Here is a 14,484-nt window from a genome sequence, read left to right on the forward strand (position 1 = left end):
ACATTTTGAGTCCATTACTTATGATAAGTAGGCGACAAGACACAGGAATTTAAGAAGTTCTGCTCTTCCCTCGTCATTTAGATGTGCAGATTTATGTAACTAACCGATACATATACTTGACATATAAACTTTTAATTAAATTTTTTCTAAGCTTAGTGAGTTTTTTTCTGTAACTCGCAATTTAGTTCAAACAAATCTATTTCTAACTTTCAGATCCTTTGTTTTAGTTTTTAAATTAATTTATAAAATTGGAACAATGTTGACTTTTACACACAATTGCCTTTATCGCTGAAATCCATTCATAAAAACAAACATCAGCAGTCATGGTCAGTAAATTTTAATAGCATTCTTATTGCTGGAGTTTCATATTTTGGGAGGCCAGCATTAATTTCATTCATGATACTGATTCATGAAGAGAATAGTAATGTTGAAACATAATCAGCAATGCCAACAACTGAGCAAATTACCTCACAGATGAATTGAAAGAATATAACTAGTATAATTGGCAACAATGCTTCTTGTAGCAACTAGAGGTTGGTCTGTGTCAAAAGAGAACTATGCTCGCCAGATTAAACTAGTTCATTTTGTCCATTAACTATTTTTCCTTCCCAAACTAATTTAGTAAAGTAACACATGTCACAGTATTAATGTTGAAACTGTTGTCTGGTAGTGCTTGTACACTTTTAACAGACAACTGTTTGATTTGTTAGTAAATACATTAATTCATTTCACTGCTATTTGCTATTGGCTTTGGTTTACAGTGTAAATATGTTCTGCACAATGTGTAGAGCCATTAAACATCTTTTATATCGACACATATGATGTGTATTGAACCCTTAGAGGACTATAGGTACATTAAACTGGTATCTAGGTTACTTCAAATGTTTTGCTAACAAAATATAAGCATTGGAGCTTTAATTTAATTGTTTATTGATTGTGATCACTGTCAGCATTTGCAGAACAAACCTCTCATTTGGTGAAGTCGCCTCTGTCTATATTCTGTCTCGGATAATAGCTGGGTTGCAATGAGTTTGAAAGCTGCTGTTCAATCTACATGTCTTGAAATCTTAAACTTTGAGTGAAGCTTTGTTATTTTGTTGAGAAACATAAGTGAATGACCAAGGCCCAAAGGGCAGAACCTCACCAATGTTGAAAGGAGCAAGAAAGGAGACCAAGTAAACCAGAGTAGTGACTACTTGATGTGAAGTTGGGGTTTAAAAAATTGGAGGTTGTAGAAAGAAGGAAAGTCTGAGGGAGGTAATAAGTTCCAAAATTTAAAAGGAACTGTGACTCTGAAGAACTGAAAGAAATAGGATTTTCATTGCCCCACTGAAAGGCATGGAAGAGATCAAAGTGCAGTGATTCAACTGCAAGACAAATTGAAGTCTTGTGTATTAAAGGTGTGTAATCTGAAGGAATTAATGAATGTGTAATACAGTCAACAGTAAAAGAGTAGTACATTTAGAAGATAAATTGAAGTGGTAATTAATGTGGAGAGGGAAAAAGAACATAGATAATCTTATTATCTGCTAAGAAAGGTTTAAAGATTCATTTAGATCAAACAAGAATACCACACATGTCTACATAACATCACAATTTTGGTACAGGATGGTATTTTAAGGACAAAAGGACATGGCATCCCAGACAGATTACCAATCTGACTCCTGAGTTATACTATTGGTTTTATGTGGATGCTCATGTCAAATCCTTTCACATTGATGCAAAAACAAACATCAGCAGTCATGGTCAGTAAATCTCTGTTAAAATTAATAATGGATCCAGCAATCTGCTTTATAGCACAAGGTGAAAAAGAAAAGCACCTAAAAGGTTAAGCTTTTTGTGTATTAGTACAGCAGTACACTTGCAGTAACACACACTTTTCCATATTTAGCTTAAAGATACCCATCTTTTTATTCCAAGTAACCTATCACTGCATTTTGTTATTTGAATACTGTACAACTATTGTGCCACATTGGAGTTTCACTATAAATGACAATAAAGTTACTTCAATTTTCTGTCAATAAAACATGAAAATTTTGCTGTATAGTTTTGCAATTTGTGATTAAGTGGTGGAATATCTAAACAGTGATTAGACACAATAATGTTTGGTCATCTCAACTTTTGCATTAAATGTATAGTGCCTGACTTCTCTACTGCAATAGAGAAAAGGAAAGAAAGACTTGCATTTATATAGCAATTTCATGACCACTGGACATTTCAAAGTGCTTTACAGCCAATGAAATGCTTTTTGAAGTGCAGTCACTGTTGTAACATGGGAAACACGGCAACCAGGCTGCACACAGCAAGCTCCCACAAACAGCAATGTGATAATGACCAGATAATCTGTTCTTTTGTGATGTTGATTGTGAGATAAATATTGGCCAGGACACCAGGGATAACTCCTCTACTCTTCTTGCATTACATTTCCTACATTACAACAGTGACTACACTTCAAAAGTACTCATTGGCTGTAAAGTGCTTTGAGACGTTTGGTGGTTGTGAAAGGTGCCATATAAATGCAAGTCTTTCTTTTCTTCGAAATAGTGCCATGGGATCTTTTACATCCACCTGAGCAGGCTTAACGTCTCATCTGAAAGGCGGCACCTCTGACAGTTCAACACTCCCTCAGTATTGTACTGGAGTGTCAACCTTGATTTTTGAGCTCAAGCCCTAGAGTGGGAATTGAACAACTGGGATAGACAACTGATTAAGCTTTAAATAATACCCAAGTGCTTTAAACTCTTATTACAGTTCTAAGCTTACTCAGTCAAAAACTACAGCATGAGTAAATGGTTGACAACTAACCAGTTTTGATTTATTTGGACTCTGCTTTATTTCTGTTGATAGTCTTTTGAACTTGCTCTTGATATGTTTGCCATTGTTGGCTCTTCCAGAGCTTTAAATTCATTATAAAACGCTTATCACGGTGGTGAATCAATTAGCCAATCAGAACCCAGAGCTTTTATCTAGCGAAGAGGACAATTGTTTTATTTTGCATCCACTGCATATGAAGCAAAGACTTCAAACAGCAAAATAATAAAACAAATTTTTTGCCAAGATTTGAATAAACAGATCACTAATATATACTGTAAAGGGGACAGTAACACTAAAAGGTAAATATATGAATGTTAAGTAGTTACACTGATAGTTATATTCCTCATTAAACTAGATATTCTATCAATTTTTACACAGTTTTTCCATTTCATTCCTTAAATTACAGAAGTACTTTCTGAGCTTTCAAAATATCCCCCAGCCCCTCCAATTTTAGTTTTTGAGAACAACTTTGATGGTTCTTTGTACCTTTCTGATGATGTTATAAAAGTGCCAATAAAGAGATGTGCAGAGTCTTGACCCAGCATGTTCGAAAGTGAAAGGAATGCCCCCTATCCCAGACCAGTTTTTCATCCTCCTCCCAGCCTGAGAACAACTGTTACATAAAACTAGGTTTTCTGAATCACCGCTGGGACAGGAACACAAAACAATTGGGCCAGACTCCTTGAGCAAGGCTTTTTGCCACGACCGGAAAAGGCAGCCTGCTGCTTCTTCAGCGCTGGAGCATCTCCTATTGGCCCTCCGGCTTTGAGACCCCACCCACTGTCCTTAATTGGATGGTAAGCCCAACCTCTAGCCACTAACTGGCCAATTCGGAGAAAATCACTGCCGCTTGACTGTTCCCTCACACAAGGCTGGATTTTCTGAGCCCCCCGAGGTGGGTTCGGAGGCAGGGGGCCCCATAGAATCGCAACAGCAGGCAGAGGGCAGAGGACCTATCACCTCCTCGTCACCAAGCGATTTTGCTGGAGGCAGGATAGGCCAACAATGGCCTTCCTGCCCAGTGGCCAATTGAAGCCCTTAAGTGGACTATTAACAGCCACGTCAGGGCCTCTTCCTCCTGCCTCTGGGATTTAACCAGCAGTGGGGGTGCCTCCACCATGAGGCGCCCTCCTTGCAGGCATTAAGGGTTGAGTCCCTCCTCCCTGGGCAATCTGTGGCTCATGGAGGACCCTCACCACCAAAACCTCCACCTCCATGGATCTCCCTCCCCCTGAACCTCAGCAATAGTGATGTCAGAGTGAGCAGCCAATCACATTGAAGTATTCTCAGACAGCAAACTAGGAAGTAAAAAACAACGTTCCTCGGACTGCTATTCTCGCCGCAACCGGAGATCCACACTCAGTGCTAAGTGCCGCCACATGCACACACTGAACCTCTCTCTCCAGCAGCACCACCTCACCTTATCTCAAAGCTGTTCTACTCCACAGTTTCATTTCATCCTTCATCTCATCCGACGCATTAGCAAAAAACTTTTTCTCTTCCTTTCAGGTGTCAAGGAATGCAAGCTCCAGCGGTTGATGGGGACTAATGCCCTCCAGATCCTAGTTCCCCATCAATTCCCTCTGACCCCACCCCTTCTGATCTGACCCCTTGCCGTGTATTCACTATACCCTCTGACCTCCCTGTCTCTGACACTGAACATTCTGTACTCAAAGGTCTCAGTTTTATCCCCTTACGCCCCCACCTCAATGGATTTCGCGCTGGGCAGGACGTGGAGCTCTTCTTCCGTCGTCTCCGCCTCCGGGCTCACTTCTTTGACCAGTAGTCCTTCCCCCGATCAGTAGGCCCATTCATCTGCCTCCAGCATTCTCCCTCTACCTGGACCCCTCCCCCTGGCCTCTTACCCGCTCTTGATCTTTTCATTGAAAACTGTCGGCGTGACATTGGTCATCTCAATTTCTCTGCCCCCCTCACTCACTCTAACCTGTCCCCCTCTGAACTTGAGGCACTCCGTTCTCTCAGGTCTAACCCCGACATGGTCATCAAACCTGCAGACGAGGGTGGTGCTGTTGTTGTATGGCGTACCGACCTCTACCTTGCAGAGACTCAGCGCCAACTCTCAGACACTTCTTCCTACTTCCCCCTGGACCATGACCCCACCACCGAATATCAAGCGACTGTCCAAAGGACTGTCACTGACCTCATCTCCTCTGGAGATCTCCCTCTACAGCTTCCAACCTCATAGTCCCACAACCCCGGACAGCCCGCTTCTACCTCCTTCCCAAAATCCACAAACAGGACTGTCCCGGCAGACCCATTGGGTCAGCCTGCTCCTGCCCCACTGAACTTATTTCTTCCTATCTTGACTCTATCTTTTCTTCGCTGGTCCAGTCTCTTCCCACCTACATCCGTGACTTTTCTGACGCCCTACGTCATTTTGACAATTTCCAGTTTCCTGGCCCCAACCGCCTCCTCTTCACTATGGATGTCCAATCCCTCTACACCTCCATCCCCCACCAGGACGGTTTGAGGGCTCTCCTCTTCTTCCTTGAACAGAGGCCCACCCAGTCCCCATCCACCACCACCCTCCTCCACCTAGCTGAACTTGTTCTCACATTGAACAACTTCTCCTTCAACTCCACTCACTTCCTTCAAGTAAAAGGTGTTGCAATGGGCACCCACATGGGTCTAGTTATGCCTGTCTTTTTGTGGGATATGTCAAACATTCCTTGTTCCTGTCCTACTCAGGCCCCCTCCCCCAACTCTTTTTCCGGTACATTGATGACTGTATAGGTGCCGTTTCCTGCTCCCACTCCGAACTGGAAAACTTTATCAACTTTGCTTCTAATTTCCACCCTTCTCTCACCTTTATATGGTCCATCTCCGACACTTCCCTTCCCTTCCTCGACTTCTCTGTCTCCATCTGTGGTGATAGGCTGTCTACTAATATCCATTATCAGCCCACTGACTCCCACAGCTACCTCGAATACATTTCTTGACACCCTGCCTCCTGTAAGGACTCCATTCCATTCTCCCAGTTTCTCCATCTCCGACGCATCTGCTCTGATGATGCTACCTTCCATGACAGCGCTTCTGATATGTCTTCCTTTTTCCTCAACCAAGGAATCCTGTGGTTGACAGGGCCCTCAACCATGTCCGGCCCATTTCCCGCACCTCTACCCTCACCCCTTCCCCACCTTCCCAGAACCGTGACAGGGTTCCCCTTGCCCTCACTTTCCACCCCATCAGCCTCCATATCCAAAGGATCATCCTCCGTCATTTCCGCCACCTCCAGCGTGATGCCACTACCAAACGCATCTTCCCCTCCCTTCCCCTGTCAGCATTTCAAAGGGATCATTCCCTCCGTGATGCCCTGGTCCACTCCTCCATTACCCCCACCACCTCGTCCCCTTCCCATGGCACCTTCCCCTGCAATCACAGGAGGAATAATACCTGCCCATTTACCTTCTCTCTCCTCACTATCCCAGGCCCCAAATACTCCTTTCAGGTGAAGCAGCGATTTACTTGTACTTCCTTCAATGTAGTATACTGTATTCGCTGCTCACACTGTGGTCTCCTCTACACTGGGGAGACCAAACGCAGACTGGGTGACCGCTTTGTGGAACACCTCCGCTCAGTCCGCAAGCAGGACCCCGAGCTTCCGGTTGCTTGCCATATCAACACTCCCCCCTGCTCTCATCATCACATCTCTGTCCTGGGATTGCTGCAGTGTTTCAGTGAACATCAACGCAAGCTCGAGGAACAGCATCTCATTTACCGATTAGGCACACTACAGCCTGCCAGACTGAACATTGAGTTCAATAATTTCAGAGCATGACGAGCCCCCCATTTTACTTTTATTTTTAGTTATTTTTTCTTTTTCCTTTTTTAATTTTTTTTTCTGTGTTCATTTTATTTTATTTCATCTTAGTTTGTTCAGTTTGCTTACCCACTTTTTTTTCATGTTTGTACTTGCAGCTGTTCAATTTTCAGTCCGTTAACACCCTATCTGTACTAATGCTTTGTCTTTCAACACACCATTAACATATTGTTTGCCTTTGCTCCATGGCCTTCTGGTCAGCTATTCTGTGACCTTGTCCTATTTACACCTTCTCCTTTGTTATCTCTTGCCCCACCCCTGCTTTACTTGCTTATAACCTTTTACATTTCTAATATTTGCTAGTTCTGAAGAAGGGTCACTGACCTGAAATGTTAACTCTGCCTCTCTCTCCACAGATGCTGCCAGACCTGCAGAGTATTTCCAGCATTTCTTGTTTTTATTTCAGATTTCCAGCATCCGCAGTATTTTGCTTTTATTTATTATTATAGTAAAAAACACTGTATTTTTAACTTCTAATTAAAATTTTACAAACATCAAAATAAATGATTGGGACATGCACATGGAATTAAAGTTGAAGCTGAAATATCATAAACTTTTACAAAAATTATTTTAAAAATGTGTTTATCATAATGGAGAAAATGGCATTACCATCACGGAATCCCCCACCATCAACATCCTGGGGGCTATCATTGACCAGAAACTTAAATGGACCAGCCATATAAATACTGTCACTAAAAGAACAAGTCAGAGGCTGGGAATTCTGTGGCGAGTAACACATCACCCAAGTCCCCAAAGCCTGTCCACCATCTGCAAGGCACAAATCAGGAGTGTGATGGAATACTCTCCACCTGCCTGGATGAGTGCAGCTCCAACAACATACAATAAGCTTGACACTGTCCAGGACAAAGCAGCCCACTTGATCAGCATCCCATGCACCACCTTAAATATTCACTCCTCCACTGCCTATGCACAGTGGCAGCAGTGTGTACCATCTACAAGACGCACTGCAGTAACTCACTAAGGCTCCTTTGACAGCACCTTCCAATCCCGCAACCTCTTCCACTGAGAAAAACAAGGGCAGCAGATGCATGGGAACACCATCACCGGCAAGTTCCCCTCCAAGTCACGCACCATACTGACTTAGAAGTCTATCGCCATTTCTTGACCATCGCTGGGTCAAAATCTTGCAACTCCCTCCCTATCAGCACTGTGGGTGTACCTACACCACATGGAATTTAGTGGTTTAAGAAGACGGCCTATCACCACCTTCTCAAGGGCAATTAGGGATGGGCAATAATTGCTGGCTTTGTCAATAACTCCCACATCCCAAGAACAAAAAAAAAAGTTGATATTCCACAAACATAAAATTGTTTTTTCAGGACCAGTGAGGCTGCTTAGCAGTAATTATGAACTTAGTACGCTGATAAAACCCAGTTACATCTCATGCAAAAGGTGTAACTTTTTCAATGATTTTACATGCAGACTAATACGGTAAAAAAACAAGTTTTCATCACCTCAGTGACTTCTACTTGAATGCAGTCTGGGGGGACTTCAACAGCGCACCCTATTGGGTAGCATAGAATCACTGAAAGCAATTTCTGTGTTTAACTGCTCATGTACGGATACCAGAAGTTGTTCTAAGTTTCAGAGAAATATTGACGCCTATCACTGACAGTTTTGCTGTCATTACACTGCTAAATCAAGGCATCATTAATTTACATGAAGATCTACATTACTTCATAATTTGTTATTGTTGTAACTGTAGCTTTAAAAATTTACAGTTGAACTTTACCCTGGAAATAAACTAATAATCATATTGCTTCAATTGAAAACCTCATTCGCTTAGTTTGAGTAAGAAATGATTCACTAATATGTTTGAGCAAGAACATTTTCTACACCACTCCATATCCTTATCATATTTTATGGCACCTTAAACTATGTTAAAAAATACAGGTGTGATTTTGCATATTTTCTGATAATTAACCGGCAAATAAAATTACACAATACTTTGTAATACACAAATTAAGTTACTTAAAATGTTTGGCTATTTCTTAAAATTCAGCCAGAAATCAGATTTTTAAAGTTACTCAATCCACATGTGGAATCATTAATGTTACAGCAATGTCACATTAATATTTACAGCCCAAAACCGGACTGAAGTTTGTGCTTATGCTTTTCTCCATATGAGCCCAATGTAATCCCACACTCTTGTTCGATTTTCCTACCTTTAACATTTCTCTTTTTCAAACAACTGTTCATGGATTTTCCATCAATAATGATTGAGATTTCCATAGTGTTACCGAGGCAGGAGGAGTGCACTATTAATTCTGTCCCACTTCTCCACAGGTCACGACATATATTTAAATTTTCCCACTTACCGAACAGTCAATCAATCCCCAGAATAAAGCACATCAACCAGGTTTCTTTAATAAACAACTATTTAAACCAAGTCTAACCAACAATGAAGTAAACATATGCACGATTTGAAATATTAAAGCCCCTTATTTTTCACCTAGCCCTCATGCACACACATACACACAAAACCGGCAAACCAGGAGAAAAAAGGGATTTTTGTTTGCAGCTGTAACAAAGAAATAGAAGGAATAAAAAAATGTATACTGAAAAGTAATAAGATAATAATGATTGAGAGTTCCATAGTCTAATCATAAACTATGCTTTTCTACTCTCCCCTTTAACATACAAGTTACATTCACTGGCGTGTTCTTCATTTATATAGCTTTTAATTAATTGATTTAAAAAATTCCTTCACTATGTTGTGCAAAGTGACCCAACCATGAGGGAACTCCGAGACGTGTTTAAAAAAAGTGTACCTTTATAATTTGGTATATGATAATTAGTAGTTTTACTTGTTATACATGATATAAGGGTGAGTAGCCTTTCAAAATTAAAATATACTAAATAGTATCTTTATAATGTTACAAAATGCTGTTTTTATCTTATTTATGGATTTGAAATGTTGAAGTAATTTACTTATTTAGCAGAGACAGAAAGCAGGAAACTATAGGCCAGTTAGCCGATGCTGAAATCCATTATTAAAGAGGTAGTAGCAAGACATCTAGCAAATCTCAATACAATCAGGCAGAGTCAACATGGTTTTGTGAAAGGGAAATCGTGTTTGACAAATTTATTAGAGTTCTTTGAGGATGTAACAAGCTGGGTGGATAAAGGGGAACCAGTAGAGGTAGTATATTTTGATTTTGAAAAAGCTTTTGATAAGATGTCACATAGAAGGTGACTGCACAAGATAGGAGCTCGTGGTGTCGGGATGATATATTAGCTGACTGTACAGCTCTGTGGAGAGCTGGCATGGACTCGATGGGCTGAATGGCCTCTTTCTGTGCCATAAATGAATATGACTCTATTTCATAATGCTTACTGAGCTGTTATCAAATTCCAGTTCTAGAAGTTAGTGAGCATTTTGGATCAAGAAAAACTGTGTCATAATTACCGAATCTGAAATACTTTGGCTTTCACCTTTATTAGATTAGAGATACAGCAATGGAACAGGCCCTTCGGCCCACCGAGTCTGTGCCGACCAACAACCACCCATTTTTATACTAATCCTACACTAATCCCATATTCCTACCAAACATCCCCACCTGTCCCTATATTTCCCTACCACCTACCTATACTAGTGACAATTTATAATGGCCAATTTACCTACCAACCTGCAAGTCTTTTGGCTTGTGGGAGGAAACCGGAGCACCCGGAGAAAACCCACGCAGACACAGGGAGAACTTGCAAACTCCACACAGGCAGTACCCAGAATCGAACCCGGGTCTTTCCCTAGATCCTTATATCGCCTTTCCCTAGATCCATGGAAACTAGAAATATTTCAGTTAAATAGGTTTTATGTGCTTGAATTTACACGAAGTCACCTGCCATCCCCTGATTTTTACATAAAATCTTTATTGAATCCACTGCTTTTTTATTGTTCAATATGGAAATTTTTAACCAGTTAGAGTTTGCTACCAGGTTGAAGACCTACTTATATTCTACTTACTTTCTAACTGTACCAGAGAGAGTGAGACTGGGTAAAATAAGCAGAATCCTCTTCCTTTAGATATCAAGTTTAACATTAGCTACGGCTAATCTATATGTTACCATCAGAATATAAAATCGATCTGAAGACTGGTAGATCAACACATGTTACTCTCATTTCCTAAATCTATTAAATATATAACCTATCAACACATTCATAGAACAGAAGGATGGGAGTAAATCAAAATTACAGATAAGGGTTTCTGATATTGGGTGGCGCAGTGGTTAGCACCGCAGCCTCACAGCTCCAGCAACCCGGGTTCAGTTCTGGGTACTGTCTGCGTGGGGTTCTGCCGGGTGCTCCGGTTTCCTCCCACCTCCAAAGGCTTGCAGGTTGATAGGTAAATTGGCCATTGTAAATTGCCCCTAGTGTAGGTAGGTGGTAGGAGAATTTTGGGGATGTGGTAGAGAATATGGGATTAACGTAGGATTAGTAGGATGGTTGTTGGTCGGCACAGACTCAGTGGGCCGAAGGGTCTGTTTCAGTGCTGCATCTCTAAATAAAATAAAACAAAATAAAAAATAAATAAATAAAATATGAGCCACAAGCAAAGATCAAGCAGTTTAATGATGAAGAACAATTTGAATTACAATTTAAATTACATGTTAATTTAATTTATTTCTACCTTCTTGCTTCCTCGTCAATTTTACAACGTTATAACAAATGCCATTTGATTGCCTAACAGTTTGAAATGCATTTTTTAGTCAGTGCAATAGCAATGAACTGAAGGTCAGCATGACTCTGTCAGCCTTTGGTCAGTTTTTTTACATCAAAGTTAGAGGAGGTCTATTGGTACCCCTTGTAACTGAAAACATTCGGAGAAGTAGAATTGCAGCTCTCAAAGGATCAAAAACATATTATGTGGTGTTACGACCAGGTGAGAAAGGTCTAGGGGTCTTTTACTGTCTTCACATGGTCTTATTGGAACAGGGTTTAATTTTAAACACACTGTGTTTTGAGCTCCCCCTTTGTGAATCCTTGTTCACCACTTTCCAATTATAAGGCAAAGAAATGAGTACAACCAGGTTTTCTCAGGTTTAAAGAAGAAAAGTGAAATTTATTAAACCTTAAACGTAAACTCTAATTCGGTTAACGCCTACAGATACACGCCGCGCCCCACGCTAACATGCATACGCGATACGCACATGCAATTGGAGACAGAAAAGAGAAGAAAAATAAAGTAAACAAGTTTGAGGCAATCTCTGAAGAAGGATTTTTACTGTGCTTCAAGCTCACTGTAGTCATTGATTGTAGGTAGTCTTGCTTTTCGTTGGAGCCCAGTATTCTTCTTAAACCTTGTTCACTGTCGTATACTTTTCTCTCTTGGGGTTCATGTGTCTTCAATGGCCTTCAGTTCTGTGAGAAAGCGATGGGAGCAGACAGGAGAGAGATCTTTTCAGTCCTGGAGCAAAAAGCTTTCTCAGTTTCAAACACTCTGTGGCAAGTTCAAATTCAAACAGCCAGTTAATCATGTGGCAAAACTGGTCTGACCAGGTCTTCTGTGTATTGGAGAAGTAGGGACTGGGTCCTTTGTTCCAACACTGTCTACCAGAATGCAAAAAAAAAAGGTGTTTCTGGCGAGGGGGCTGGAAATTCCTTGTGATAGGCCTTCTTTTCTTCCCTGCACCAATTTTAAGTTTTCATGCTCATGTGGCAAAATAATGTGTGCCTCATTCTTGGCAGGTGGGGGCCGACATGACATGTGGTAACAAAGAATGATTAAGAATCACAGATAGATATACATGCAAATACTTAGGATTATTAGGGGGAAAAAAATCACATAACATTCAAAAAAATACTTTTCCTTTAAAGTCAGTCTTTATGAAAAAGGGAGATGTTACAAAATGATTCATGTCCTCACCTTGTGTGTATATAAAAACGTTTCCATGAATATACTGCACTTTTAATTTTGTTTTTATTTGCTCCGTTTTTAGATGTTCCAACTGCTTCATTAAATTTTTACCTTCTTTTTTGAAGAAGTATCATTTTTATTGTTCTCCAGTGAAGTTCTGCTGGTCAAGAAGCTTTTCATCTGTCTTCAAGTACTAATAAAAACCCTTTGCATCACAGGATAATCAGCATTCAGGCAGGCCATTGATCTTAGTTGATCTATTTAGAATTAACTCCTCCCTGCCCCATTGCAGCTTGCAATTGGCTTCCCTCCACTATTCTTTCCGGGAATCCAGTCCATGTGCTAATCATTGTTTGTATGATAAAGAATTTCCTGATATCAGTCCTAAAACTTAACTAGATTGAACCGGTATTTCCTTGCCCTACTCTCACAATTCAATTTAATTGACTGGATTTACCTTTTCCATACTCCACAGGGGTAGATTGGGTGATTAATTGATTGATTCAGAAGTACAACAGTCATTAATAAAAGCCTCTCTGCAATGTCAGGTTATTTAGAGAAAGAAACTTTGGGGCGGGTATAAGGGATGGAAAGAGAAAAAAAAGGAATTAGTTGCAAAATACAGAAAGAAGCTATCTGGCAGCTAAACTTCTGTGGAAATTTGTGTACAAATCTGTTGTCATGACATCATGATGGCTAATTATAAGAATGCACTGGAAGATAGATGAGGAACTTGTCCATTGCAGTTTTTTAAGCTGGTAGTATTTAATAAGGAGTACAAGAAGAGGACTCTTGCTGAGTTTCTAAGTTTCTTGTGTGGCTTGTTCATGGTAGCAGTTTATAAAGCACATGTAATGAAATATTTTATGATTTTTTTTTTTATTCAGCCTTGCATGCTGTCTTAACTTATTGAAAAACTAATAACCAGTTTAGGCATTTATGTAAGATTGTTAATCTATGTGTGTGGGGGGGGGGGGGGAATAGTTACTGTGTAAATCTATTTGCTACAGTACCAATCTCAATAGCTACTTTAATTAAACACAGTGTTCTGAGACTGAGTTTCCATAACTTTTTTTTCTTGTGTGTAATTATTTCAGGTTTAATCCCAAAGTTTAAGAGATGAGCATACTGCTCCTGACCTTCTCTGTACCAGTTCTGATTTTGATTGTTACTGTTATATACTGGGTGAGAACCAAGCCAAAACCTGTTAAACCAACATGTGATCTTTCCAAGCAATCCGTGCAAACCAAGGTAAGTTAGACAGCATTTGTAATGAAATTTATATGGTAAAAATGATGTGGGTGGATGAAAATTTGTGACTTTAGTCAAACATTTTTTGTTACTGAAGCCAAAAGGGAAATTCTAAATATAGATTAACTTGTGGCACTCCACTTCTGAGCTGAAAAACAATAGAATTGCCAGCCCCTTTAATTGCTTGTTAACATTTTGATTTTCTCTTTTCCCTAATCTCTCTTTTTTAAAAAAAAATTCTCCTGTCCTATTCTGAATTTCTTTTATGCTGTGAATTAAGCTCCACAAACGCTGTCACCCAATAGTTCCTCGACCTATATGATAATTCATATGTACAAATTTTCTCCAGGGGTGCTGAGGTTGAATTTAGAGTCTGTAATCCACCCCTGTTTAGCTAAACCATTACAAAGTAGAGGTTCAATCCTGGACATTCCTGGTTTGTATATTTTAGTACCACACTAGGTGATGAGTTTACGCCATCTGAGGAGTTTTTGCCTTTTCGACCATAGTCAATATTGTGGTGTTTTTGGTTCTAGTGTGGAGGAGAACTATGTGGTGATTCATAGATTATCAGTTTTGAATCTAATCTGATCCAGTCAACATTATGAAACAAATGTTTCGTCTCAAACAGCAAGAAGGACTTGTGGGTTTGGGCAGTTTTAGACTGCTGCAATGGCATTAAACTGATGTCAACAACAACTT

At 40.2% G+C, this 14,484-nt stretch overlaps 1 protein-coding gene across 2 annotated transcripts in view; it reads left to right on the top strand.

Moving 5' to 3' along the window:
• acsl5 (acyl-CoA synthetase long chain family member 5) overlaps window positions 1-14,484 on the top strand; it is a 46,570-nt gene that overhangs the window by 252 nt on the left and 31,834 nt on the right. For both annotated transcript variants that reach the window (XM_068052907.1, XM_068052906.1), the window contains exon 2: window positions 13,629-13,782. In XM_068052907.1, the coding sequence (XP_067909008.1) occupies window positions 13,651-13,782 (132 nt within the window). In that variant the 5' untranslated portion in view covers window positions 13,629-13,650. The remainder of the gene's footprint in view (window positions 1-13,628; window positions 13,783-14,484) is intronic.

The sequence above is a fragment of the Heterodontus francisci genome, chromosome 20, assembly GCF_036365525.1.
Source record: "Heterodontus francisci isolate sHetFra1 chromosome 20, sHetFra1.hap1, whole genome shotgun sequence".
Classification (NCBI taxonomy): Eukaryota; Metazoa; Chordata; class Chondrichthyes; order Heterodontiformes; family Heterodontidae; genus Heterodontus; species Heterodontus francisci.